Source organism: Puma concolor, chromosome D3, assembly GCF_028749965.1.
Source record: "Puma concolor isolate L17-30 chromosome D3, mPumCon1.1.hap2, whole genome shotgun sequence".
Classification (NCBI taxonomy): domain Eukaryota; kingdom Metazoa; phylum Chordata; class Mammalia; order Carnivora; family Felidae; genus Puma; species Puma concolor.
The window spans coordinates 25,978,743-26,005,200 of NC_141678.1; the positions used below are offsets into that span (position 1 = coordinate 25,978,743).

General features: G+C 54.6%; 2 protein-coding genes and 1 long non-coding RNA gene across 7 annotated transcripts in view; 2 read left to right on the forward strand and 1 right to left on the reverse strand.

The window, feature by feature from the left end:
- Positions 1–275: 275 nt before the first annotated feature.
- On the forward strand, positions 276–11,807 carry CRYBB1 (crystallin beta B1). 2 transcript variants are annotated; one of them, XM_086682185.1, is made up of 6 exons: positions 276–380; positions 1,843–2,041; positions 4,072–4,190; positions 8,001–8,133; positions 10,622–10,764; positions 11,529–11,807. In XM_086682185.1, the coding sequence occupies exons 2-6, from the start codon at positions 1,874–1,876 to the stop codon at positions 11,710–11,712; spliced, it is 747 nt and encodes a 248-aa protein (XP_086538311.1). In that variant the 5' UTR covers positions 276–380; positions 1,843–1,873; the 3' UTR covers positions 11,713–11,807. The 2 variants fall into 2 exon arrangements, with proteins under 2 accessions (XP_086538311.1, XP_086538310.1); XM_086682184.1 differs by lacking the exons at positions 276–380; positions 1,843–2,041 and adding an exon at positions 3,699–3,943.
- A 1,515-nt stretch (positions 11,808–13,322) lies between these two features.
- Positions 13,323–17,485, reverse strand: LOC147575426 (uncharacterized). Of its 2 annotated transcripts, none has more exons than XR_015242710.1 (3): positions 17,365–17,485; positions 14,252–14,304; positions 13,323–13,848 (listed from the first exon to the last, which is right to left on the reverse strand). It is a non-coding gene; the product is annotated as an uncharacterized LOC147575426 (long non-coding RNA). The 2 variants fall into 2 exon arrangements; XR_015242711.1 differs by having other exon boundaries at positions 17,286–17,485.
- A 116-nt stretch (positions 17,486–17,601) lies between these two features.
- The window catches only part of TPST2 (tyrosylprotein sulfotransferase 2), a 53,662-nt gene continuing 44,805 nt past the window's right edge, over positions 17,602–26,458 (forward strand). Inside the window, exons 1-2 of one of the 3 annotated variants that reach the window (XR_015242382.1) lie at positions 17,626–17,691; positions 19,870–20,089. The gene's annotated coding sequence lies outside the window, so the exon portion shown is untranslated. Of the gene's footprint in view, positions 17,692–19,869; positions 20,090–26,458 lie in introns of all 3 variants that reach the window. The other 2 variants (XM_086682186.1, XM_086682187.1) reach the window with 2 other exon arrangements.

The window sequence follows — 26,458 nt, forward strand, 5'->3', positions numbered from 1 at the left end:
CGGGGGCTCCTCTTTTCCCTGTCCCAGGACTGGCAGCCAGCAGGGACCCCATGGGCCCAGCACAGCTGGGTTTTTGGAGAAAGGCCTCCCGGTAGGGGCCAGGCACGGGGGCGAGGCAAAGTGGCAGCTGGCCAGGGTTTCTGCTGTGCGAGCTGGGCTCACAATGGAAACTGCTGCTCTCCACAGTAACCTAGGCGAGGTCGGGGCCCCAGGGGCCGCCCCCAGCCCAGAGCCTGCTGAGCCAGCTCCAGCTTTGTGTCACAGGGCATGGGCCCTGGTGTCTGCCAGACTATAAAATGGGGGGTCGGCCCCCAGTCACCCACTGCACCAGTCCGCCCGTCTGCCTGCCTGTCCTTTAGCAGGAAGTAGCAGGTCCCCAGGTAAGAGGGGACCCGGCAGCTGCTGAGAGCCCAAGGGGAGGGGAGAGGAGAGGAGAGGAGAGACAGAGGGAGGCAAAGAGAGCTGTAGCAGAAGAGAGAGAAAGGCGGAGTGAGAGAGAGAGGAGATAAAAATAAACAGAGAAGGGCAGAGAGAAGGAGAGAGAGAGGGAGAGAGAGAGGGAGAGGGAAAGGGAGAGGGAGAGGGAGAGGGAGAGGGAGAGGGAGAGGGAGAGGGAGAGGGAGAGGGAGAGGGAGAGGGAGAGGGAGAACAGGAACATCTCCAGGAAGGAAGGACCCTGACTGCCAGCTCAGGGGAATGTTGATTCCCAGAGTGACATGGGGGTTGTGAGGGATGTAAGCAAGAGCCTGGGAGTCACAGATGTGGCCCAGATGTCTGGCCTGCCCAGAGTGGGCAGAGCTTGGCAGAGAAACGACAACCCTCCTGGGGGAAGTGGGGGGGAGGGTCTGCTTGTCCCAATTAGCTCTTTCTTACCCAAAGCCTTCAGGAACCAGCCAGGGACCAGAGGGCCTTAACCTGTACTGGCAGGGGGTCCTCAGATCCCCAGAAATTGTCTCCAAAATGAAAGGGGGGCAATCACAGGGCGTTCTTCAAACACTCAAAGGCGCCCGTGACCCCAAAGCACTGAGGAGCCACAGGCATTGACCAAAGCCCTCTCCAGCCAGCGCCTACGCAGCCGGAGAGGGCTTCGTCTCAGAAGCCCCTACATACACTCGACCCACTCTCTCGGCTCCCTCCATTATGCCCCAGTCCGGGTCCGTGTCTGCACCCACACACCCTTGGCAGCCAATGCCAGAGGCAGCAGGTCAACCCGGGAAGAGGTCAAGAATCCGCAGGCATTCATTCCCGGAACAGGTGTTGGTTAAGAATCTACAGCCCGATGCCGCTGGGGACGGTGGGGTGGGCTCATCAGAATAAGGAAAGAGCAGAGCAGGTAATAACCCGGCGGCTGGGTCCATCTGCTTGAGGTGAGATTGGAGCCCTACCTCTTAGCAGCCCTGTGTGCTGGGGCGCGTCACCTCCCCTCTCTGAGCTCAGAGGGGATACCATGGCCCCCACTGAACCCACCGCACCGGCTCAGCATTCATGATCACAAATGCTGGTGACGTGCCCGAGGTACCTACCCCAAGGACCCCCAGATGGGACATCTTGTTATGAATCTGGGGAGGCGAACTGAATGGAACCAGCAGAGAAGCCTGATGAGCAGTGTGCCAGGCGGTGGGGGGCGGGGGGGGGGGGGCACAGCAGGTGGCAGGAGGCCTGGGGGAAGGCCTACCAAGAAAGAGCGGTCCCCAGGCAGGGGACTTAGAATGAGAGAGAGCGAGAGAGCGCACAAATGAGTTCAGAGAGGGCTGCGAACATCTTGGGGCCGGTTGGGGGGGAGGGGAATGCGAGGCTGGGACACAGCTTGAGGGCGCCATCCCTGAGTGACCCAGGCCAAAGGTTCCTTTGCAGAGGTTTGCAGGTGGGGACCATGTCTCAGGCTGTGAAGGCCTCAGCTACAGCGGCAGCGAACACAGGGCCTGATGGGAAGGGGAAAGGGGCCCCAGCGGCAGGACCGGCCCCCGGCCCTGGCCCCGCCCTGGCCCCCGCATCCGTGCCAACGACAAAAGCGGGGGACCTGCCTCTGGGCAGCTACAAGGTAAGCACTCCGGGGAGCAGTGGCTGGGCTCCACCCCTGCATTTCCTCTCCCTCCTCCCCTCTCCCCTCCTCCCCTCTCCCCTCCTCTTTCCCTCCCCCTCCCCCCCCCTACCCCCAGCTGGTCCTGCCAGCCCCACCCGGCTGTGCTCGGAGTTTTGAGAAAGGAAGGAGGGGCAGAGGTGGGCTGGTTTAGCAGCAGGAACCACCCGCCCCCTGGGAGGTACTCTAGGAGCTGCAGGTGGCCTCAGCCCCTCCGGAAAATTCTTCGAGGCACTGAGGTCTGAAAGGGCTTCCGTAGAGCTCAACATCTAGCCTCTCGGCTTGGGGTGGGTTTAGGTTTCAAACTGGGGTGCACAGAACTGGGTTCACGACGTGCTCTCTCATGTGGTCCGCGTGTGGCTGGCTTTTGTCATGCAGTTAGTTCTTTTTGATATTATTTTTTTTTTTAATTTTTTTTTCAACGTTTATTTATTTTTGGGACAGAGAGAGACAGAGCATGAACGGGGGAGGGGCAGAGAGAGAGAAGGAGACACAGAATTGGAAACAGGCTCCAGGCTCTGAGCCATCAGCCCAGAGCCCGACGCGGGGCTCGAACTCACAGACCGCGAGATCGTGACCTGGCTGAAGTCGGACGCTTAACCGACTGCGCCACCCAGGCGCCCCTGATATTATTTTTTTAACGTTTTTATTCATCTTTGAGAGGAGAGAGAGACAGGGTGTGAAGCGGGGAGGGGCATAGAGAGGGAGACACAGAATCCGGAGCAGGCTCCAGGCTCTGAGCTGTCAGCACAGTTCCTGATGCGGGGCTCGAACTCACGAGCTGTGACATCATGACCTGAGCCGAAGTCAGACTCCGAACCGACTGAGCCACCCAGGTGCCCCTGCCTCCCTGCATTTTTATGCATTATGCCATTAAAAGAAATTCCTGTGTTCGTATTTTACGTGTTGTTAACTTCTAGAATGATGCTGTATGCAATCATTTGGGTTTTTCTCTTTTCTTTCCACCCACTCCCACGAGATCCAGAATAGTCAGCCACATTGCTGTGTGTTGCTATGGGTCAGTCATTTGGGCAGCTGATGTGTCAGAGTGGGACCATCACTCCTGAAGACCATTTGGGTGGCTGCTGGCTTTTCTCTGGCGACAAGTGTCGTTCTTGTCCGTGTCTCCTGAGGCCCACGTGCCATAATTCCTCTGGGGAGGGCAAGTGGAGACGTGCACATGCTGGGTCAAGGGTGTGTGCACCTCCTCCTTGTATAGCTGGGGAAACTGAGGCTCAGAGAAGGAGGACACTTGCCTCAGTTCAAGTGAACGGCGAGGTTTTCCCAGCTCGGGACAACAAAATGCTGGAGGCCCAGTGAAGGGAGGGATTAGCCCAAGTTCAGCGCAGAGGCCCCTACGCTGAGGCAGGTGAACTGGCAAGTGCTTTCTGAGCGTCAGCTCTGTGACAGGCGCTGAGGCTGAGGCTGCGGGTGCACAACCAGATCAACCCCACACCCTGCCCTGGAGGAGCCTTTGGTCTTTGGAGGTTGAATAAAGGGGGAGGGGGTGCGCAGAGAGAAGCCAGGAAGCAAAGCAGCAGGGACCGTGTTGGTTGTGCTGATAATGGGTTAAGCACAGTGCAGGGTCACTCAACCAAGCCCGCATGGGGCAAGCGTATCAGGGAAGGCTTCCTGGAGGAGGTGACATCTGAGCCTAGAGCAGGACAGGGACCATGGATGAGCTCCAGGATGGGGACGTGTGTTGGAGAGGGCATTCCAGGCAGAAGGAACAGCACCAAGGCGGGAAGGAAGAGCCATCAATTCCTAAAGATGGTGCAGAGATGCTCAGTCCAGAAGTGTAAGGAAGGGAGGACAGGACAGTTTCACAGAATTTGGTTCGTGGCCCACTCTCCTATGATCCGTGTGGGTCTGCTCTTACTTATATAGTTACTTAATGAAGTTTTGATCTGGGGGGTGTACCACCCCCCTCACTCTGTACCCCTTTCCGCCCCCCCCCCCCCCCCACCGGGGACGGGGGTTCCCTCCTGCAGCTGGTGGTCTTTGAGCAGGAGAACTTCCAGGGCCGGCGTGTGGAATTCTCTGGGGAGTGCTTGAACCTGGCGGACCGTGGCTTCGACCGAGTGCGCAGCCTCATTGTCACCTCGGGACCGTGAGTGTTGGCGGGGGGTGGGGGGGGGGAGGGCACTCCCAGGGCCACAGTAGAATAACAATAATGAAACACAGTAGCTGCCATTTCCTGGGCACCTGCTCCATGTTAGTGGAGACCCGTGTAATATTTCCAGGCCTTGTTTCAAACGCGAGGGGGCGGTATTATCCCCCTTCCCATTCTACAGATGAAGAAACTGAGGTTCAGAGAGATGATTTGATTAGCGTAAGGTCACACTCACAGTAAGTCACGATTCTGGGGGAGAAACGCTTTTTCTCTATAGAAGGAACGAACCCTGCTTCTCCCACTGCCTCCCTCCTGGGCCTCAGGCAGCCTTACGAGAAACAGTCAGCATCCACTGAGCACACAGTAGGTGCTGGACACCGACTGAGGGCTTTACCTAGATGATTGCTACATGAGGCATGGGCTGTTCTTTTTTTCTTTTTTTTAATGTTTTATTTATTTTTGTGAGAGAGAAAGACAGCGCGAGTGGGGAAGGGGCAGAGAGAGAGGGAGATACAGAATCCGAAGTAGGCTCCGGGCTCGGACCTGTCAGCACGGAGCCCGATGTGGGGCTCGAACTCACAGACCGCGAGATCATGACCTGAGCCGGAGTCAGCCGCCCAACCAACTGAGCCCCCAGGCGCCCCAAGGCAGGCGCTTTTCTTATGCCCTTTTCACAGTCGGGGAAACCGAGGCTCAGAGGGGTTAGGTCCCTTGGCCAAAGTCACGCAGCGGTAAGTGGCAGCTCCTGGATTCAACTCAGGTCAGTTTCATCCAGTGTTTTCATCACTTACTCCACTGCCTGCCCCTGGCTCTCCGGGCCTCTCTGGGCCTTAGTGACCCCCATGGAAAGCCTGGTGGATGCAGTGGCTATACCGGCTCCAGGCCCTGCTGAGGTCAGAGTGCAGGACAGGACCCACGTGGCTGCTTTGCCTCTTGTCCCACCAGCCCCCCATCCCCCAAGGGGTATGGTCAGCCTGTATACCCAGCATCGTGGGACTGCAGTACAAAGGGCAGAGATGGGCTTTGAGGTCAGTCAGGCCTGAGTTGAAGTCCCACCTCCCCCATTCACCTGTACCGTCTCCGAACCTCAGTTTTCTCATCTCTGAAATGGAGAGAGTAATGGTCCCCACTCCCCTCCATCGAATTATGCTGAAGCCTAAAAGAGATAAGGCAGCCTGGCACTTTGTGCCTGCCCAAACATAGCGGGTGACAGTGACGACTGCTTCCCTTCCCCGTTGCCCTGTGAGTGTAGCGAAATTCAGCGAAGGAGGTGCACTTCTACCTCCTGCCCCACCCCCACCCCTTGTGTGGTCAACACGGCCTCAGCCCCACCCTCAGACCCAAAGCCCAGCTGGGAACAGAAGCTACGGATGTGGCCAATTTGGGTTTTCGGGCTTTTTTTGGTGACAGTGACTCAAACCCAGAGTATTTCTCCTCCAACAAAGATGCAGCTGGTCTTCGGTGTGCGCTCTGGGGCTGTGCCCGACGGGGAGAGGAGAGGGGCTGTGGCCCAGCGTCCTGAGTCTGTGTCAGGACCGGCAGGGCGGTGGGAAAGGCCGAGGTAGAGGGTGAGGCGGGCGGGGGAAGGAGAGGAGGGGTGTGCCCTCAGCACAGGGGTGGGGAGAGAGGGGCATGCCTGCCTGAAACCTAGGAGCCTTCACCCTGACACCTGACACCATGCCGGGACCTTAGACGGTGACTGGGCCCCTCTGAGCCTCAGTTTCCATATCTGTAACTTAATATCCCTGCCCTACTTGTCTCCTTGCTCGTAAGGCTCCAGTGAGCCACAGGAGATGAGAAAAGATTGAAACAAATATATACGAGTCCTCATTCTTATAACAGGTCCTCACTGGGTATTATGACTCCCAAAGCGGTGACAGGGAGAGTTTGCGGGCACAAAGTCTTTCCTGATCTCAGAGAATCCCTGAGGTCCAGCGCCTGAGGTACAGGCGGGCAGGGTGGCAAGTTACATCAGAATCTGTCTTTCCATCAGCTCAGACCTCCAGCAGCTTTGTTCTTTCTTTAATCATAAAAGATAGTATTTGTTGAGATTTCTCTGGGCTGGACTTGGTCCGTGCATTCGTTTTTCGACCCTCACAGGTAGATGCAATCTCTCCTCTCCTCTACTGGGGCTTAATGAGTTTGAGTGATTTGCCTGAAGTCACGCAGCAGATAAATGATAAACTGGGATTAGAACCTAGGTCAGTTTCCAGAGTCTATGCTCTTAATTACTACATGGCACCATCTTCCAAGGCTCCCTCCCCATCCACCCAACCATCCATTCATCATCATCTATCTATCCATTTATCCATCCACCCTTTTCTCATCTCTTCTAGATCAAGCAGGCTGAGGCAGATTCCCCTTCGTTCTAGGACCATAACTGCATCTTTAATTCTGTCACTCCAGGGGGCATTGGCTCATTCCCCAGACAAGGACCTGAGGCTCCAGGGGCTCATAGTGTTTCAGTCCATGGTGGTAGCCCATCCCCTACATGCGCCACCCCGTCTTCTTCTGAGGAAGATCCCAGAGAGGTGATACCGATGTCAGTGTCCCCTCTTGTTCCCTGAGACGCCCTGAACACATACAGAGCAAAGGCCAAGGGGTCCCTTAGCCTCAACTTTTTCATCAACCTCCCCCAGAACCAGGGGGTCCCTTCAACACAAGCGCTCTTCCCATCCTTAATCAGGAGACACCGGCAAAGCCAGGAAAAGCCCTGTGTGACTTCGGGCTTGTAATCCTTTCTTGGAGAGGACTGAACATCTTCCAATGCACTGTCACACTGAATTGTCAGAGGTGTCTGAGAAGGCGATGCTCCTACCACTGCCCCCATACCAATTACTGGGTGTCTTCCATATTCCAGACCAGTCCTCATCCAGCGTGTGATCCGGGCCCCTGTATCAGCGTGCCCCTTGCCCCTGTGCTCCCAAGACTTTGATTTGTTTAGTATATTTCATTTCAAACGACCCTTTCGAACACAATTAAATATCTGTCTAAAGAACCTTGACATCCGTTTCACACATGGAAAGCTAGTATCACTCGCTGTAAGTGAAAGGTGAAGAGTCAACACGATGGACATAAAGAAGGGCTGTTACACCGTTTGCTTGCTCAAGGCTCTGGGTGGATGGCTGTTCTTTCCTTATCACAGAGAGAGAGAGAGAGACAGACTAGTGAGTGTCAAAGGTTCGTCAGCACCCAACAGAGACTTTCCCCTAGCTGTAATCAGGTTTCTTTTTTTTTTTTTTAATTTTTTTTTTCAACGTTTTTATTTATTTTTTTTGGGACAGAGAGAGACAGAGCATGAACGGGGGAGGGGCAGAGAGAGAGGGAGACACAGAATCGGAAACAGGCTCCAGGCTCCAAGCCATCAGCCCAGAGCCCGACGTGGGGCTCGAACTCACGGAGTGCGAGATCGTGACCTGGCTGAAGTCGGACGCTTAACCGACTGCGCCACCCAGGCGCCCCAATTTGATTTGATATAATCAGGTTTCAAGGGAAATGTCTTCTTATGTCTTATTTTACTCCAGGGTCTTGTAGCGCTTAAGTTGTGTGTGAATCCCACAACTGGGGAAACGTTTTGCTCACATAATGAACACACTGTCTCATTGAATCCTCCACCAGCCTCCAGAAAATAGGCATGGTAGAGGGAGAAACCAAGGCTCAGAGAGGTAAAGCCACTTGCCCATGGTCACACAGCCTGTAAGTGACATAGCCTAGGCTCAAACCCAAGAGCTTCTGCTAACGGTCTCTCTCCTTCTTGCCTTTGCCCCTCCCGGCCCTCGTCATTCTGTCCATCCCTCCCACATCCAGCTGGGTCGCCTTTGAGCAGTCCAACTTCCGGGGGGAGATGTTCGTCCTGGAGAAGGGCGAGTACCCGCGCTGGGACACGTGGTCGAGCAGCTACCGCAGCGACAGGCTCATGTCCTTCCGGCCTATCAAGATGGTGAGTGGCTCCTGAGCCCGTCCTGGGGGATCAGTGGGGAGGCAGGAGCAAAGGTCAGGTCTGATGGCAAGCTAGGCAATGGGGGACAAGCAAGGGAAAGAAGGAGGAAAGGCAGGCAGGGAGGGACGATGACCAAGGGCACTGGGCCCTGACGCTCATCGATTTATAAGGTGTTCCTGGTGTGCCCAGCCCCCGCTAGGAGCCCTGGACCAATGAGACATACGAGACATGGTTTTTTCCTTCCCTGCCGCTTTAGAGAGGAGACTCACTACCTTAGTTGTTGGAACGAGAGACTTCAGTGTCCCCCTTGCTTCTCTTTGTGGACTGTTTCTCATCCCTGACTGCACGTTAGACCCTCCTAAGAAGTTCTGACAATCCCCGTGCCTGTTCAAAACCTCCAAGGGGCAGGTTCAAGCCTGTGTGGTAGCTGAGAAGAGGGATGTCGTAGAAGGACACCTTGAACTTCACGATGATAGGACAACATACTGAAGTAGCTCCTTTATACTATTTAGCTGAGCTAAATAGTATCACTTAAGGAAGACTCAAAGCCAAGATCGCTGGTGCGATCCCCAGGAAAGGCAGTTTTTCCAGAGTAGTGCTGGTTGCGATGCTGGAACCAGCCGTGTGTTCCGTCACCAGTGTCGATCTCCAAGGGCAACCAGCTTCTGCCCCCATGACGGGAGTTTTCCCGAAGAACTTCTTTTTTTTTTTTTTTAATTTTTTTTTTCAACGTTTTTTATTTGTTTTGGGACAGAGAGAGACAGAGCATGAACGGGGGAGGGGCAGAGAGAGGGAGACACAGAATCGGAAACAGGCTCCAGGCTCTGAGCCATCAGCCCAGAGCCCGACGCGGGGCTCGAACTCACGGACCGCGAGATCGTGACCTGGCTGAAGTCGGACGCTTAACCGACTGCGCCACCCAGGCGCCCCCCGAAGAACTTCTATGAATGTCCGTGATGCCAGCTGTTTTGGCATCGCCCCAACATATTTCTCAGAACTGGGAGCTGACTTATCAGGCTATAATGGGCCCCTGGTAAGAATTCATAGATGTACCTCTCAATCAATGGTCCTTAAAAGGCAATCTATGTCAACAAAGCTTGTTTGGAGGCTTGACCGGCCAGGGCATTTCTCGTAGCTTCTAGAGCTTTGCTGCCCAATACCTTAAGGAGTAGCCACCTGTGGCTGTTGAGTGCTTAACTCTTGACTAGTCTGAATGGAGGTGTGCTCTCCGTGTAACATACACAAACCAGGGTTTGACCACGTAGTGCAAAAATAAAAATAAGAATAAAACGATCTCATTACTATTGCTATACTGTTTGCATGTCGAAATTCTAATAGGTTGGACGTATTTGCTTAACTATATAGTCTATTACTAGGGGGAAAAAAATCCCAGCGCCTGCACCCCACCCCAGATCCATTGCATCCGAATCTCTGCGGCCGGGTCACGGGCACTGATATCTTTCTCATGCCCACCAGGTAGGAGGTGTCGCCGGGGCTGAGAACACCAGACCCCTCTCCCCTCTCTATCTCGGCCACTGTCCTCGTGCGGGCCACCATGGTCTCTTCCTTGGGCAGCTCCCGCTCCCTCCCCGCCCGGTTCCCTGGCTCCTTCCCAGCCCACACTCCTGGGACATTAGATGGGTGTCCAACCTGACCTACCTCCCACTTACCATCATGCATTCAACCACTATCGGTTGACCTCTGTCCGCCAGGCTCCGTTGCAGGCTCCGCGTGCACAACTCTTCACGGGACAGGCCAGACCCCTGTCCTCACAAGAGGCCACTACTGAAAACCCAATCACAGAAATCAATCTGTAATCACAAAGCACGTGGCACGCACCCCGGGCTAGGAGAGCAGGAGAGGTTAGTGGGGGCTCTGCTGTGGGTGGTGGCAGCCGGCCAGGGGTGGTCGAGGAAGCCAGCTCGCTGGAGGCTGAGGACCCAGTCAGCCACAAGAGGCCTGACGGGCCTTTCCGCTGCAAAGGGGGTGCCGAATTCCCTGAAGCAAGGATGAACTGGGAGCCCAGGAACTACAAAAGAGTTGGTGTGGCGGGACGGAGGGGAGAAGGGTGCAGGCTGGGATGGGAGGAATGAATTGCATCTCCGAGAGCCTCTGCCTCTCGCTGGCTGGGCGACGCCGATCAAGAGTCTTGACCTCTCTGAGCCTCTGCATCCCTGGCTGTAACGATAACCGTGACGGACACAGGGTTTGGTAAGCGCTTAATCGTACGCTAGGCGCGGTGTGGAGAGTGCTGTGTGAATTACTGCATGTAACCCGCATGACAGCTCCATGAAACACAGGCCGTTATAGCTTCTTTTCACAGCTGAGGAGGGCCCTCCCAGGCCGGACAGTGGCAGCCCCGGGCAAGGCCCATGGCAGCCCGAGCAGACTCAGCTGTCTCTCTGTCCACACCCAGGGGGCCCCTCTATGTTACTTCTCTTTGCCCCGTTCACACTTCACATGCCTGACCCGGTCTCTCCTTCCCTAGGACTCCCAGGAGCACAAGATCTGCCTGTTTGAAGGTGCCAACTTCAAGGGCAACACCATGGAGATCCAGGAGGACGATGTGCCCAGTCTCTGGGTCTATGGCTTCCGTGACCGTGTGGGCAGCGTGAGGGTCTCCAGTGGAACGTAAGCATCTCTCCTGCCAGGCCCGTGGCTTCTGCCTTAAGCACAGAACTCAGAGGCGGTCCCCCTTCTAGAATATAACATCGGGTGCGTAGGAAGGCCACACGGCCCCTCCCCGGTGCTGGGGGCTGGGATTGCACCCACAGAGCATTATTCCCCTGGAGAGTGGACTCATACTCTGATGAATTACATGTCAGTGTGACCAAACCTAGCAATTGCTTGGTTAGCTGTGAATCCCACAGCTAACAGGTAGCGGTGCTGGGATCTGAACGAAAGTATTGCTGATATCAGACTGTGCGTTCGCAACCACTACATGTAAATTCACTTACATACCTAGGAAACCACTATTTGAAAGGAGGCTCCTCTTTCTTCTGTGCCTCATTGCTAACCAGTCCCCAAAACCTATTCTCATCCCTTCGATCCTGTTGTGTGAGCCCCACGTCACCACCATCGGTGGGATGTGCACTGATCTCCCTACCACCCAAGCACACGAAGTACTTTAGGTACATTTTTCCACGTGGCCCCCTAATAGCTTTCCAGAAGGGGAAACTGAGGTCTTTTACAGTTTCCCTATGGCCAAAGCCAATAGGAAGCCCCAAGAAGGGGCAAAGCCAGGACAGAGGAGCTGCGCCCCCCTTCCTGTGACCAAAGCCCATGAGGGATGGAGAACAGATTGCAGGGATGGGGGGAGCTGGCCCCGGCAGGGATCTGGGTGCCAGGCAGTGAGGCTGACCGTCTCCACCCTGTCCTCCTTACTTCCCTTCCAGCTGGGTCGGCTATCAATATCCCGGCTACCGCGGGTACCAGTACCTCCTGGAGCCAGGCGAATTCCGGCACTGGAACGAGTGGGGGGCCTTCCAGCCGCAGATGCAGGCCGTGCGTCGCCTGCGTGACAGGCAGTGGCATCGTGAGGGCTGCTTCCTGGTCCTCGCCGCCGAGCCCCCCAAGTGAAGCCATCCACGCTCTGCTCTTCTCCCTTGCCCCGCCCCTCCCCCAGACCCGGTTTGCCCATCTTTCCCGTGCAAATAAAAGTTCCTAAAGCCAAATTGTCTCCTGGGTCTGTGCATAAATGTGAGCTTTGGGGTCTCCCATCATTGCCGGCATGTGACTTCCTCTGTCTTGATAATTACGTATACTCGTAATAAACACAACAGGCAACAGTTCATGACACACGTTCTCTTCAGATCTCTTTTGGACTACTCTAAGTGGCTGGGAGCATAATTATTCCCATTTAACAGGTGAGGAAACTGAGGCTCAGAGAGGGAAAATGACTTGCCCAAGGTCACACAGCCAAAAATTTGAACCCAGGCCCTCTGACTGCTGAGCTCTTAACAAATCTGTGCTTTCCAACTCTGCTCCTTTGTGCACGCTGCTGATTTCTTGCCTTCTCTGCTCGACACCTGTCTTGTTATTTACTTAATATTTTGATTTAAACAGACTTCCTATTTTGCGCTCAGAGGCATTGATTTGTAAATGAAGCTTTATTGCACCACGGGAAGTGGCGAATCAGCATCATATGCCATAGATAGAAAGCAATCGCGTAAATATACTTTTCAAGAAGGCCAAGTATCAGACAGACACCTGCCCGCTGAAGGCTCTAAGCCTGTAGCCCCGCTCGTGCTTTGATAAAATGGGTGATTACCAAGTGTTGCGGACAGAGATGGGAGACACACGCCACACAGAGTTTTTTCTCCCTGATATAATCAAAGAAGATTGAAAAGAGCCTTATTTTCTTGTATCCGGTGCAGGGTTACTTAATCCCGGGTCCAAGTTCCACTGAGAATCATCCCTCCTACTACAAATGGCACATGCCTTTTGCTCTTTGAAAACCTGTGCTAGGCCTTATTGACTCCCATATCCACAGTTATTATTGATTGATGTTATTAACCTTTAATCCATGCAGGAGGGTGGGCGGGGGGGGGGTGTGTTGCCATGGCGGAGGGGATGTTTGAGGGGAACTTGAGGGGTGGGACAGGAGCCTGCTTGGTGGGGAAGAAGAACGATGACATTCCAGGCAGAGCAAACAGCAAGGCCTGACTACCATCCCACATGGCACCTTTGTACAAATGATAAAATGATACCTCTTCCTCAAGACATCTGACTGCCATCTGCCCGGATTTCTTGGCCTACATCTGCGACGCCCAAAGTGTGAATGCGATACCTTTGCACTGTGCCCAACTTACACAGCTGTACTTGGCAGGCCTGGGGCACCATGGGAAAGGCACAGAGGTTGAGAGAGCTTGCGGTGGGCCCAAGCAAAGCTTATTGACATGAGAGCACTAGCTTGGTGGCTGTGTGGGCAGAAGCGGGGAGGGAGAGGGGGGTGGGTGGGTGGAAAGAAGTTGCTGAATGTGGCAGGAGATGAAGCTGGAAAGAAGAAGGGTGGGGCCTCCTGAAACCCCACTCTGTGGTTTTGCTGAGCTTCAAAGTTGAGGCACCACCTGACTCCGAAGGTCATTGCCCTCTGAGGCGTGCCCTCCCACTCCCTCCCATCCTCAGTCTCCCCGCCTCCACCCTCTAATGTGACCAGCATCTTCTATTAGAAGACAGGCTCTCTTGTCTTGGACTAGAAGATTCCGGGGCAGGAATCTGTAGATGCGGGTGTTTGCCCTGTCTCACTGCTAGAAGCTGCAGTGTTGGGCAAAATGCTTCCATTCCCTGGGACTCATTCTGCCCGTCCCTACGAGGGCAGCTCGACTGTTCGAGCAGGCCCGAGACTCTGACGCTGGCATTCCATGGTTCCCAACTCCCACGATTCTCCAAGATTCTGTAGTTTATCTCCGAACAGCCGTGACTCTCTGATTCCCAAGCCAAGCCACACAGATTGCCGTCCTCGGTTCCTAAGGTCCATGGGTGAAGCTCCGACACTCTACTCAGTAGAGTCACAAGAGCCGACTGTGAGACCTCGCGGACAGCAAGACGTGCGATTCGGTGAGAAAGAGAAAGAAAGAGAAACACGCTCCCCATTGAGATATGACCCAAGCTGCTCTCTGATCGCTCAGAACTTGTATTTCACGCTTCTTGAGAGAACTATTTTGGGCGGAACAGGTGTTTTGTTTCGTTTTCCGTGCGCCAATCCCGTGAGTCCTACAAAAGGCGAACATAACAGAAATCCACTGGTTTAAGGAGTGACAAAGCTGACGCGTGTTCGTAATCTAGATTTTCCAGGCTGCTGTAACTCAGAGGTGTCGAAGCCCTGATTTTCTCACAGGTGCTCTACGAAAACAGGGTGCGTGGTAGCCGTGCGGTGACGCGAGCCGACGCTCGGCAAAGCCAAGCAACTAGGCAAAAACGAGGCAGGCAGCGTCCCAGTAATTTATTTTATGCCTCACTTGCCGCTGTGTCCGTATATTATTTAGCTTTCGTTAACAAGCTCCTGAATCAACACACCACGTGATAAAAAGCCAGAACAAACGCAAAGGACGAGTGAGCCCAAGACAAGGCCACGTAAAAAGGTGGGGAGGGTGGGGGACATTTAAGAGTGACCGACCTGTTGTTTCTGCCGTGGGTCCTACTTCCAGCGAAACATGAGCTTTTCGCCACCTGAAACGGAATTTCAGACCTGAAAGAGAAGTCACTTTTTTTTTTTTTTGCCTCGAAATGGAAACTTAGAGGGTTCGACTTTATCAGGTGCTCACCAGAAGCACTGATGATGGGCACCATGCTGGAGGCCACCAGTGGAGCCGGACCTGGTCATGTGGCTGTCATGCCCACAGCTTTTTAGGGGGGGCTTCCCGGGGCCGGTTTGGACTCTGTGGGAGTTTGGCCCTAAATGCTGGCTTCCAAACGCAGTGCGCACTGGGATGTCATCCTGTTTCACTATTAGATCCCAGCTCATGAATCTCTGAGTCACAGGCCTTTGGGAAGACAAAGCGCCTTGGTTATGGAACGCTATCTCCCGTCCACAGCAACAGGAGGCAAACCACGATCTTTGGGGCATCAGGGCACGGACACAAAATCAGCAGCGTGTGTGGGCGTGAGGGGCGGGGTGAGGGGTGGAAGGGCCACCCAGGGCTGTGATCCCTTGCGTGCCGGCACCCGATGCTGATGGACACACAGCAACCGAGTTTTGGGAAAGGTTCATTGTGCCAGGGTGTCCCAAGGAGCTTCCAGAGAGGTGAGCATCTCTTTAGAGCCTCGTTGCCATGACAGCCAGTCACCTGGATCCGATCCCTAAGATCAGAGTGTTTTATGAAGCTTGGGTACCGAGCTAGGAGTGCACCGTCAGCGCAAAGCCTAGAACTCAAGAACTATGAGCTCGTGACCTGAGCCGAAGTGGGATGCTTAACCGACAGAGCCACCCAGGCGCCCCTGGAATCAATGTGTTTCATGCCACATTTATTCTTCCTGCTTCTGACAAGTATTGGCTGAGGGCCTCCTAAGTGCCAGGCTTCATCTAGGTGCTGGGGAAACAGGTGGGGAGAGAAGACAGGCGAGGCCCCCTGCCTGGTTGGTCATGGATTGGAGGAGCAGACGGGAGGAGAGCTGTCATTTGGTTTCAAAGCCACATCAAATTCCTGGGCTGCATGGTCCGGTGTCCGTCTCATCAGGATCTCCTGGGGGTCAGGTAGGCTTCCTCAAGGAGGGGCAGCTAGCTTGAGATTTGAACGGGTTCACCAAGTTGGAGAAGGTCCAACCTAGAAACCAGAAGATCATCTGGTCCGCTTCTTCAGCCCCACAACTGACATCTGCCAATCCTGTCTTCCAGATATCTCTGGAGCCCGAACATCCCCTCCCTGCCTCTGGTCCCACCCTGGGTTGGCCACCTCCCCTGGAGTATTTCAACAGCCTTCAACCTGCCTCCCCTGCCTGTCCTCCTCCACAGAGCAGTCAGAGGACCTCTGCGGAAAGCAAAATCAACCATGTCCTTCCCCTGCGGAACACCTTCCTGTCTTTCCAGTGCTGCCGGGTGAGGTCCTGACTCCTTCCCACATTCAGCAAAGCCCTGCAGCATCCAGCCCCTGCAGACCCCCCTGATCTCCTGTCTCCCCCCACTCCCCACATCTGGTCCACTGCATTCCACGCAAGCCTGCATCTGGAAAGTGCTTCCTGCTGGACCTTTGTACCTGCTGGTCTCTGTGGTTGGCACACTCTCCCGTAGACCTTTACCCATGTTTCAGGCCTCAGTGTAAACACTCCTGGTCCTCCCTGCCAGGGCCAGGTTAATCCCCTCTGTCCTTCCCAATTAGAGGTGCCCACTGTATCGTGACTGCATATTGAAGGGTCTGGTTTCCCAAGTGGATGCAGGGTCCTTGTCCTCCTGTTAACTGCTGAATCCCAGTGCCCGAAACAGGGCGCTCAGGAAATGCTGTTGCTGGCCAGAATGTTATTAAACAGATGGTCCCCATTCAGATCTCTTCCCTTGATCTGCAGTTCTCTGCCCACAAAGGGGGCGTTATAAAACACCCAGCAGAGTTACTATGCAGCTAATCACACAAATCCTCTAATATGTGCACAAGAAACACTCTTAAATAACAGTCAGCTTCACGGAGACAGGGGATTTCATATCGTCAGTCCCAATACTTGACACGTGAATGAATTAATGAAGAGCTATGAATGAACGCCCGGGCAAATTACCTCTTTTCTGTAGGCCTTGGTGCTGTTATCTGTAAGATGGGGGTGACAATACACCTATCACAGGATATTAAAAGTGCACATATGTAAATGTAGATGGAGTGTTTAGATAAAGGCCTCGCACTTAGTATATATATGTATGTGTGTGTGTTTGCCATGATGGCTGTAACTATTACAGAAATGCAGTTTATTATTTATTTTTTTTTAATGTTTATTTATTTTTGAGAGGCAGACAGAGAGACAGATAGTGAGCGGGGGAGGGGCAGAGAGAGAGGGAGACACAGACTCCGAAGCAGGCTCCAGGCTCTAAGCGTCAGCACAGAGCCCGACACAGGGCTCAAACCCATGAGCTGTGAGATCATGACCTGAGCTGAAGTGGGATTGCTTAACCAACTGAGCCACGCCGGCGCCCCAACAGAAATTCATTTTAAATAGGCCCTATATACAGACGGTTAAAAACAACAACAACAAAGAACAAAGGTCCACAATGAAAGGTAAGCCGCATCCCTTCCTTCCCTTTCCTTCAGTGAGTATGCATATAATGCAGAGATAGATCTGTTACGCACCCATTTTACAGATGAAGAAACAGGCACAGAGAGGTTAAATATCTTAGATGGAGCTGAGTCCCACCAGCCTAGAGTTTTATTTTACTCATCTACGCCAGGGTGTCTCAACCTCAGCACAGCTGACATCTTAGGCTGGGGGTGGGTGGGTTGGGGACGGGGCTGCCCCGTGTTATTGCAGAATGTTTAGCAGCGCCTCAGGCCTCTACCCACCAGACACCAGTACGACACCCCCATCCCCCAGTTGTGACAACCAAAAATGTCTTCAGATATTGTCAAATGTCCTTGCGGTGGGGGCAGGGCAAAGTCGCCCCCTTCTTGAGAACCCCTGACGCCTATGAATATGTATGATAGCCCCTCTCTCTTTTTTCCTTGTGTCACACACACCGGAGCATAAGTGCCCTCTGTTCAGGGCGTAGTCTTCTCTCACACCACTTCTCCGCGACCATTCCACCCCGCTGCTTACAGACAGAAGGGTACGCCTCTGAAACAGAGCTGTCCTGGCAGGAAGAGTGGTGAGCTGCCCGTCCTGGGGGGTAAGCCAGCACGCAGACGAGGACTTCCGGGGCGGGGTCGGCTCCCGGGGCCGCCCCGCCCCACCGCGCGGGCCGGAGGCGGACCGCTGGGGCGGTGAGCCGCCGTGGGCGGGGCCGCGCCCCGTCCCCGCCCCCACGCAACGTCACGGCGCCGCGGCCCCGCCCCCGCGCGCGGGTGCCTCCCCCTCCCCCGGCCGGGGTGGCTGGCCAGCCCAGAGTCGCTGGGCGCGCGGGTCGCCTCGCCGCGCCTCGGCACGGTAGGTGGCCCTGGGGCGGCGCGTGGGGCCCCGGGTCGCAGCCGCCGGCAGGGGGCCGCCTGCGGGTCGGCCTCGGGCTCCGGGGAGCCCTCGGCCCGGGCGGCTTCTTCCCGGGCCCGGCGCGGCTGCTGGGGCTCCGGGGCTGGGAGCTGGGCGGGAGGCGGCGCGCGCGGCCGGTTCGAGGATCCGCAGGCGCCGGGCGTCCGGAGCGATGTCCGCGGGGTGCGGCAGAGCCTCGGCCCCCGGCCCGCGCTTCCCGCCTCGGACCCAGCGCCCGGGTGGCGCTCGGCGTCCGTGTGTGTGTGTGTGTGTGTGTGTGTGTGTGTGTGTGTGTGTGTGTGTGTGTGTGTGTGTGTATGTGTGTGTTGGGGGTGGGGGAAGATCGGCGTGTGACCGCCGTCGGGGTCCCCGACCCCTCCTCGCCTTGCGGGGACCCCCGGGCGGGCGCGTGGAAGTTAACTTGCAACGCCGTGCAGTTGCGAGGTGTGTCCAGAGTGGAGGCGTCGGGGGGCGGAAATCGTTGGCTGGGGAGGGCGCCGCCGAGAGCTTGGGGTCCGCGGAGCCCTCGTGAACTTGAGGGTCCCCCGCGAAATTCGGCCAGAAGACCCCACCGCCCGGCAACCTCCCCCTCGCAGTGTGAGCTGGAGGCGAGATGCCAGATAAAGCTGGGACTGGGAGTGGCCGCGAGGGAAGAGGGGCTTGGTCACCGAGGCTGGACCTGGCAGAGTCGTTATTATTAAATGTGGGACAGAGGTCAGGTCTGGCTTTCCCACTCAAACGCACATCCCCTCGGGAGGAAGGGTGGGAGCCATCCGATGGAGTGCAGTTGTTACAAGGCACTGTGCTTATCACTTGGGGAAACTGAGGCTCAGAAAGGCATGTGCCCACGGCCCTAGTAACCTACTAGGGCCCCCAGGTAGGACGTGGCAGAGCTGAAACCTACCCTCGGGCCTCCTGACTTCATGTGTCATGTCGGGATGTTGGGGAGGGGAGCTGGCAAAGTCCTACTCATCCTTCAGAAGCTTCAGGCAGCACCCCATCCTGGGGTGCCTAGCAGTCCCCAGGCATTGTGGGGGAGTTCCTGTTTTGAAACCCACTGAGGTAACTTGCTCTTTCCTTCACTTACCAACCTCCTTGTAGGTCTGTGTCCCGTACTGGGCTGTGCACACCTCTCCCTACACCCCGTCTCTTTTCCTTCAGCTAGGTGGCCTGATGGTTAGGCCAGGCCTCTGGAGTTAGGCAGATCTCAGTGTGACTCATCCTGGTTTAGCAGTGAGGTAGCCTGCTCGAGTCATTCTTCCTTATCCAGCCTCAGTTTCCATGACTGTGAAATTGGGTTTTTTGAGTCATTCGTGAACCATTTTTACCCTACTGAATCCTAATTGTATTATTGTATTATTTACCCAGTGTATGTGCTTATATCACTGTTCTTCCAAATCGCATATGACCTCTTTACAGCAGCTTTACTGAGATACAATTCAGATTTTAAAGCATTCAGTTCACTGGTTTTGAGGATATTCGCAGAGATGTGCAACCACGACTACTACCTAATTCTAGAACATTTTCATCACCCAAAAAGAAACCTTGGACCCATCGGCAGTCACCGCTCAATCCCTCCTTCCCCAGCCCCTGGCAACCACTCATCTGTTTTCCGTCTCTGGATTTCCCTGTGCTGGACATTTTATGCAAATTTTATGTAAATGCAGTCACGCACAACGTGGCCTTTTGTGACTGGTACTTTTCACTTAGAATGAGCCCGAGTTTTGCCCATGTGGTAGCATGTAGGGGTTCTGTGTTCCTTTTTTTTTTTTTTTTTTGCTATTTCATGACTTTCTGTTTTTAAGTTTTTAATTCCAATATAGTTAACGTGCAGTGTCTTATTAGTTTCAGGTGTAGTATTTGATTACCTTTTAAGGGCTGAATACTATTCCACTGTGGATATACTCTATGTTTCCACTTGGCAGCTAATGGATGTTTGCTTTCTGTCCACTTTTTGAGAGTCGTGAATAATGCTGCCGTGAACATTTGTGTACAAGTCTGTGCAGGCACATGATGTTTTCAGTGCTCTCGGGTATATCCCGAGGAGTGGAATTGCTGGGTTGCACGGTAATTTTATGTTTAACCTTTTGAAGAAGGGCCAGTTTTCCAAAGCAGCTGCCCCATTTTACAATCCCACAGGCAGCCGATGAAGGTGTGGATAATCTGGACTAAATACAGTCTCCGAAGCCGTCCTAATCTTTGAAATCACTGGCTTTGATGTGCTCATTATAAATTATATTCCAATACGCATGGAATTAAATGCCTCATTAGCAGAATGAGGAGTGTTCTGTGGGTCACGAGGAACAGCTCCGGGACCATCAGGAAACCTGTAACGAAGCCCAGCCAGCGCTTAGCCGAGGTATGTGTGCGTTTACATCACTTCTGTGATAGTGACATAACTTGCTGAAGGCATCCTGCTGGGCCCTGTGTGGGACCGGGGGCAGTGGGGAGCCCGGGGGCTCACGGTACCCACCCCAGACCTGGGGCTGCCTATTAGGAACCTGCACACAGTGGAAAGAACTGCTCAGACCTTCCCACCCCAGGCCAACAGGGCATCCCGTCACAGCAAAGACCCGCAGAGGCCGGGGGAAGGCTTGTCCCTCAATTGAGAAAGGGAGTCTGGTCCTGCCCGTGCTCCCCCCTCCCCCGGCCCCCCATGCTCATTCTGAAGGTGCCCTCCCCTGGTGGCCATGTGAGGTGGGCCATCTGAGTGGCCGCAGTGAGCCACTCCTTACTTTAAGAGATGCTCCCCTCCAGGCCTGCAACCAGCAGTCCTGACTAGGGCAGTCGCCCTACTGGTGCCCCTTGGGATGCACAGACATCCCGTCCCTCCTGTTGGCATTGCCCCCGTGCCTGGGACCCCCACCTCTTCCCTCATGCTCTCTGGCTTCTGTGAGGTGAAGCTGCCCAGGTCAGAGTATGACGTTTTCATGGAGGAACCAAGTTTCTCGAAGGTGATCGGGTCTTCCTGATGTTCTTAAACCTGTCGTCTGATGGCTCTGGAACTGAAGCCAGCATTCATCTGTGCGTTCTGGGCTCCCAACAAGCAGCCTTGTCCTACCCGGGCATCTGTCGTTTGGGAGGGCCATTGCGATGGGCCTCTGGCCGCTGTATCCAGCCCCAGCCCCAGCCCCAGCCCCTCCTGCCTTTATTCATTTGTGCATACTTCCCTCTCCTTGCCCTTTTAAAATCAAGCATTACTGCATAGCCTGGGGAAACATGGGCCTAGGCATGCATGGGCCTCTGTATCCTGCTGGGCAGTGGGTGTAGACCCAGCCACAACTTAGATGTAGTGCCACCTTGGGACTGGTAAAGCCATCCAAGTGTGTTATCGACGTGACTGTGAATCGATTTGCAGTGAGAGAGGTGGGTCAGAAGTGGCTGGTGTGAGTGATCTGAAAGCCCGGGTATGGCCCAGCTGGCTCTGGTTTGCCACGAGGCACTGCAGAAACCTGTCTGGGTAACAGCAGCTCCTGGCCTCTCCACCTGCCACCTGTTCCTGTCATCTGCAAGGTCCCCTTGCCCTCTGCAGCCACATGTTCACCCTGTCTGGGGCCGCTCAGGAGACAGTTTTGAGATCCTGCCCCCTCCCATGCCCCTTGTCTGGTCTCCTCCACCCTGGGTTGTGGCCTGAGGAGGATTCGTGGGAATGATTCCTTGAGAACAGCCCACGAGCTGGGCCAAGCCCTCGAAATCCTAGGGGAGCATTGCTGAGGGAAGCGCCCATATGCCCAGGGGAGCGTCTGGGGCTGCTGCCTCTGGAGGAGTTTCATGTAATCCTGTGTGCTCAGCTGGTGGGAGGCAAGGCAGGGCAGCAGTCCCGTCTGCCAAGTGCATTCTTGCATCAACCAGACTTTCGACCAGGCTCCGGTGGCCAGCAGGCAGACCGAGTGGTAGCACGCATGATGGAAGGCTCGGGCTTGCGTTAGAATCTGGTTAGTCCACTTCGTGGCTGCATGTCTGGGTTTACTGGCTGCCTTCCCCATGCTTCAGTTTCCTTGTCTGCAGAAGAGAGGTACAGCGAGGACCTACCTCCTGGTTTGGACCAGAGGAGACCGGCGGGGGGCCGGAGGGGGGGCATAAAGTGCATACCTTGGTACAAGGCAAAATGTGAGGGTTCAGGGTCAGACAGGCTGGAGTCTGGAGCATGTCCCTTTGGATGCCTCAGCTTCCCCATCTGTCAAAAAGCAATAATTATAACTGGTATCAGTAGAGCTCACCAGGCACGAGGCACTTTACGTGCGTCAATCAGATTTGATTCTCCCCCTGGCTATATGAAATGGACAAGCCAAAGGGCGCCTAGGTGGCTCAGTCGGTTGAGCATCTGACTCTTGATTTTGGCTCAGGTCACGATCCAGGGTCATGAGATCAAGCCCCATGCCCCTGTGCACATGCATATGTGTGTGCTCTCTCTCTCTCAAGTAAAAAAAAAAAAAAAAAAATTGAAATTAAAAAAAAAAGGACAAGCTGAGGCACAGAGAGGTGAACTAATTTGGATAAGATCCCTCAGCTAGGAAGTGGGAGAGACAGGATTTTAATCCTGAATCTGTACTCTTAATTATCATCTCCACTTAAAAAAAAAATTTTTTTTAAATGTTTATTTGGTTTTGAGACAGAGAGAGACAGAGCATGAGTGTGTGAGGGGTAGAGAGAGAGAGGGAGACACAGAATCCAAAGCAGGCTCCAGGCTCCGAGCTGTCAGCACAGAGCCCGACACGGGGCTTGAACCCACAGACCATAAGATCCCGACCTGAGCCAAAGTCGGACGCTCAACCGACTGAGCCACCCAGGTGTCCCTCATCTTCACTTTCAATTACCATCTTACCCCCTCCTGATACCCTATCTTAATGCCCAACACACAGAAAACACTAAGAAGATATCAGTTATTATTACTGTATTATGTATATTGTTACAAATTACTATGTATTATTGTTTAAGTTTGTAAATTTATTTTTGAGAGAGCACGTGCTCCCATGAGAGTAGGGGAGGGCTAGAGAGAATCCCTAGCAGGCTCTGCACTGTCATCACAGAGCCCCATGTGGGGCTTGAACTCACAAACTGTGAGATCATGACCTGAGCCAAAATCAAGAGTCACACACTTAACCGACCGAGACACCCAGGTGCCCCTACAAATTATTAGGTGTTATTAATACATATTCATCCCTTTTCCTGCCCATTTGTCCACGCTCCGTCCTGGATGGCAGAACACACAGGGCACTTGGCTTGTGTAGCCCAGATTCCTACCCCCCAACCCTCACCCCCCACCCCCACTCCCTCCCATTCCCCACGGTCTCTGGAGCAGTTGGGGCTGGGTAGAGGCCTGGAGGCATCTGAGCCCCAGCTTTGCTTCCCAGGTCACTCTGTGACATCGAGTAAGGTGTTTCCCCCCTCCGAGACTCCGTTTCCCCAGCTGTGAAATGGGCAGATGGGGCTGTAACATGCTGGCAGTCGATGCCTGTGACCCACAGGATGGTTTTTGTGTGGCTCCCATGGTGATTCATTTTACATGGAGCCAACATTCAAATATTTTTAGAGAATAATCTAATCTCCCCACTTCTTTTGGGACCTCAGGAGCTTGGGCCAAACCGGAGTGGCCTGAAGCTCCCCCTTAAATGTCCTGGGCTCTCCTGGTCGTCATGGTGCCCACCATTCTCCATCATCACACGCGTGACCTGTCTGGCCCCAAGGGCCCTCTGGCCCGGTGTGGGTCTTCGGGGCTCTGAAGACACCATGGGCCTGCCTGGGTGTCACTTGAACAAGCAGTTCCCATTGCTTTACAAGCAAAAATGTTAAACCACTGTGCCCCTGTTTTTCAAGAGTCCTTCCAGCCCTGTTTTTCTAGCACATTGGAGGTTATCTGAGGTCTCCTGTTCTGCCACTGTCGGCCTCAAGGCTCTTAACATGTGGGAACGTGTCCTCATTCCCCACCCCCTGCGGCTGGGGGGGGGGGCGGGAAAGCCCCTGTCTCTGGGCCCCAGGGTCCCACCTTATGGTTGGGGTTCTCACAGAACCCACGGTGAGATATTTGAGGCCAGCTGAGGTCCCTGTTCTGTGAGCACTGGCGAGTGTATTTCTGCCTGTGTCTCAGCACGTCTACACCACCTGAGTGGCTCGGGGAACACCGTCCCCTACCCTTTCTCCGTCCTCACAGGGTGTCAGGGAAGCATTTGTTATTGATGATTCCATTTCCTGGAAACCGAGGCTCAGGATGGTCGAGTCACTTTCCCAGGGTCACACAGGCCTGATGGGACAGCATTGGGGTTTGAACCCAGACCTGCCCAACTCCAGAGGCCGCCCATGGGAGTCTTTCATCCATCCCATCACTGCACAGATTTCCGCTGAGTGACGCCCCTCCCCCCCTCCCCCCCCCCCCCCCCACGCATCTGCAGTCACTGCGTCCCTAGCAACTTAGCAACTGGCACTGAGCCTGGGTCATTAGAAGCACTCAGTAACTTCCTGGGAAGTAGGGACGCATGGCAGTTTCTCAGCTAGATGCTGGGGTGCAGGACTTAAGAAGCCCCTGGGTGCCCGGAGTTTACCCTCTGGTGGAGGCATCAGACGAGATAAAAAGTAAATCACATCTCCCACCTGAGGTGCCTACCTAGAAAGTTGGCAATCGACAGCCCCTGGGCCCAGTCCAGCCCCCGGCGTGTTTTTGTAAATAAAGTTTTGTGGGAATACAACCACACTCATTCACTTACATTTCCTCTATGGCTGCCTCTGTGCTACCAGGGCAGAGTTTGGTGGTTCCGACAGAGACCCATGTGGTCCACAGAATTGAAAATATTTATTATCAGGCCCTTTGCAGAAAGTCTGGCAAGCCCTGAGCTACTCATCTCTTGGGTCCCTGTAAGTTGTGATATTTTGTAGTTTGGTGGCTGTAAGGTGATAGCAAAAATAATGACTGCTGTTAATATTTGAGTGCCTACTGAGTACTTGGCTCTTCACATGTATGTTTCTTAGCTCAACTCTTATCATAAGGGACTCTAGTACCTTCATTTTATAGGAGAGGAAATTGAGGCTTATAGGAAATTGACGCTTGGTCACTGGCCCGGAGTGTGTGGTCCAGGGAGTAGGTAAGGCCCACTGGAGCCAGGTCGTCTCATTTTTGTTTTGCGGGAGCTCCTGCCTGAAACTCACGGAGCTCAGAGGAGGTTTCATTTTGATTTTGACTGTCCATGGCTATTAGGGTACCTCCACATCTTGTCCGTTCTCCCATTTAGTCGACAAATAGGGGGCCATCAGGACGGGGGTGGGGTGTGGGGGGAGAATGGCCAACCCTGTGAATTCCAGAGGAGGAGGCAGCAGGCCAGAGAGGCCACACAGGCAGCTAAGTACTTTGGGGGATGGGAGGCAGCCAGGGAAGGCTTCCTGGAGGGGGGGGGGGGTACAAATTGTGCCAGTAGGAGTTAGCTGGGTAGAGGAGGGCAGGAAATGTGTTTCCGCGGGGAGAGAACCACAGGTGCAAAAATTCAGAGGTGTGAGACCCTGTGGCCTGGTAGGCCTGACAGAGTTCGTGGTCTAGCCCTTCCGGATGTTCGTAGGTGCCTGTTGGGGTGGAGTGGGGGGTTACCACTGGAGTTCTGCAGGGGTAGAGCCACCACACGACTGTGGCTCCTGGCTCGCGAGGTCGGTGGTTAAATGCCGGACTCTTGATCTCAGCTCAGGTCATGATCTCACGGTTTGGGGGTTTGAGCCCCTGCATCGATCTTCTGCACTGATGGTGTAGAGCCTGCTTGGATTCTCTCTTCCCTCCCCCCCCCCCCCCCCCCGTGCCCGCGCGTGCGCGCTCGCGCCCCACTCAATAAATAAATAAAAAAAAAGGAGTGGAGTTACACCAGCAGCCAGTGGCACCCTGGAGAACCTGGGTTCCCCCCTGGAGAAGGAGAGTTTTCCTCTCCACGTCTCCCTCTGTCTGCCCTTTGCTGACTTCCAGAAAGAGTCTCCGCGGGGTGCTAACTTAGTTTCTCTCCAGGCTCCTGTTGTTTAACGCTGAGCACACCCCCTGCTGGCCTCCCTGGGCGGCAGCCTCCAAGCAGGAGGCGGAACGATTATTGCTCGCTGTGCATGTAGTTCGGCAGCTTCTTTTTAATTAGGGCATGTTTTTCGTTGAAGCCGGTGGGTTCTAGCTCCCTTTGAAAATGTTCTAACAGCATTGAGCTCGTTGAACAAAAACATGAAACAGGTGACAGTAATGCGGAGGGTGGTCCCCAGCAGGTGGGAATTGGGGCAGCCCGACGGCGGGGGGGGGGGGGGGGGGGGCGCTAGGCTAGCAAGTGACCTTGCCCTTAAAGTTCTCCGTGAAGCCCCCGGAGCCTTGACGGAGGGGTGGGGACGGAGCCCATTAGTTAACGGGGGTGGGGGGCACGCTCTAGGAGCTGAGGTTCCGGTTCCAGCCTGTTACCGCCCCCCCCCCCCCCCATCTCGCTCCTTCTCTCTGCGCGTCTGTCTGGGTCTCTATTTTTGTCTCTCCCTGTCTCCTTCCCATCCCTGTTCTCCCTCTGTTCAGATCTCCCCCTGACTGTGTCTCCCTCTTCGCTGTCTCTCTCTGTCTCTTGCTGGCTGGCTCTTTCCCATCTGTCTGTCTTCTCCCTCCCCCACCGGCACTACTTCCCCCTCCACACGCGCACCCCCCTCCCCCAGCCCTTCCTTTTTCTCATTAGAAACTCCCTGCCCCACTTCCTTTGGCTGTGAGTGACATCCTGCCCCAGAACCTTCGGAACCGAAC

What these genes read in the sequence shown, in the direction of transcription:
- CRYBB1 (XM_086682184.1), top strand. Translation starts at nt 3,758, where the DNA reads ATGAGCTCCAGGATGGGGACGTGTGTTGGAGAGGGCATTCCAGGCAGA. An exon ending in CTCATTGTCACCTCGGGACC is followed by an intron (nt 4,191 to 8,000) that starts GTGAGTGTTGGC and finishes TCCCACATCCAG; the next exon opens with CTGGGTCGCCTTTGAGCAGT. An exon ending in GTGAGGGTCTCCAGTGGAAC is followed by an intron (nt 10,765 to 11,528) that starts GTAAGCATCTCT and finishes CTTCCCTTCCAG; the next exon opens with CTGGGTCGGCTATCAATATC.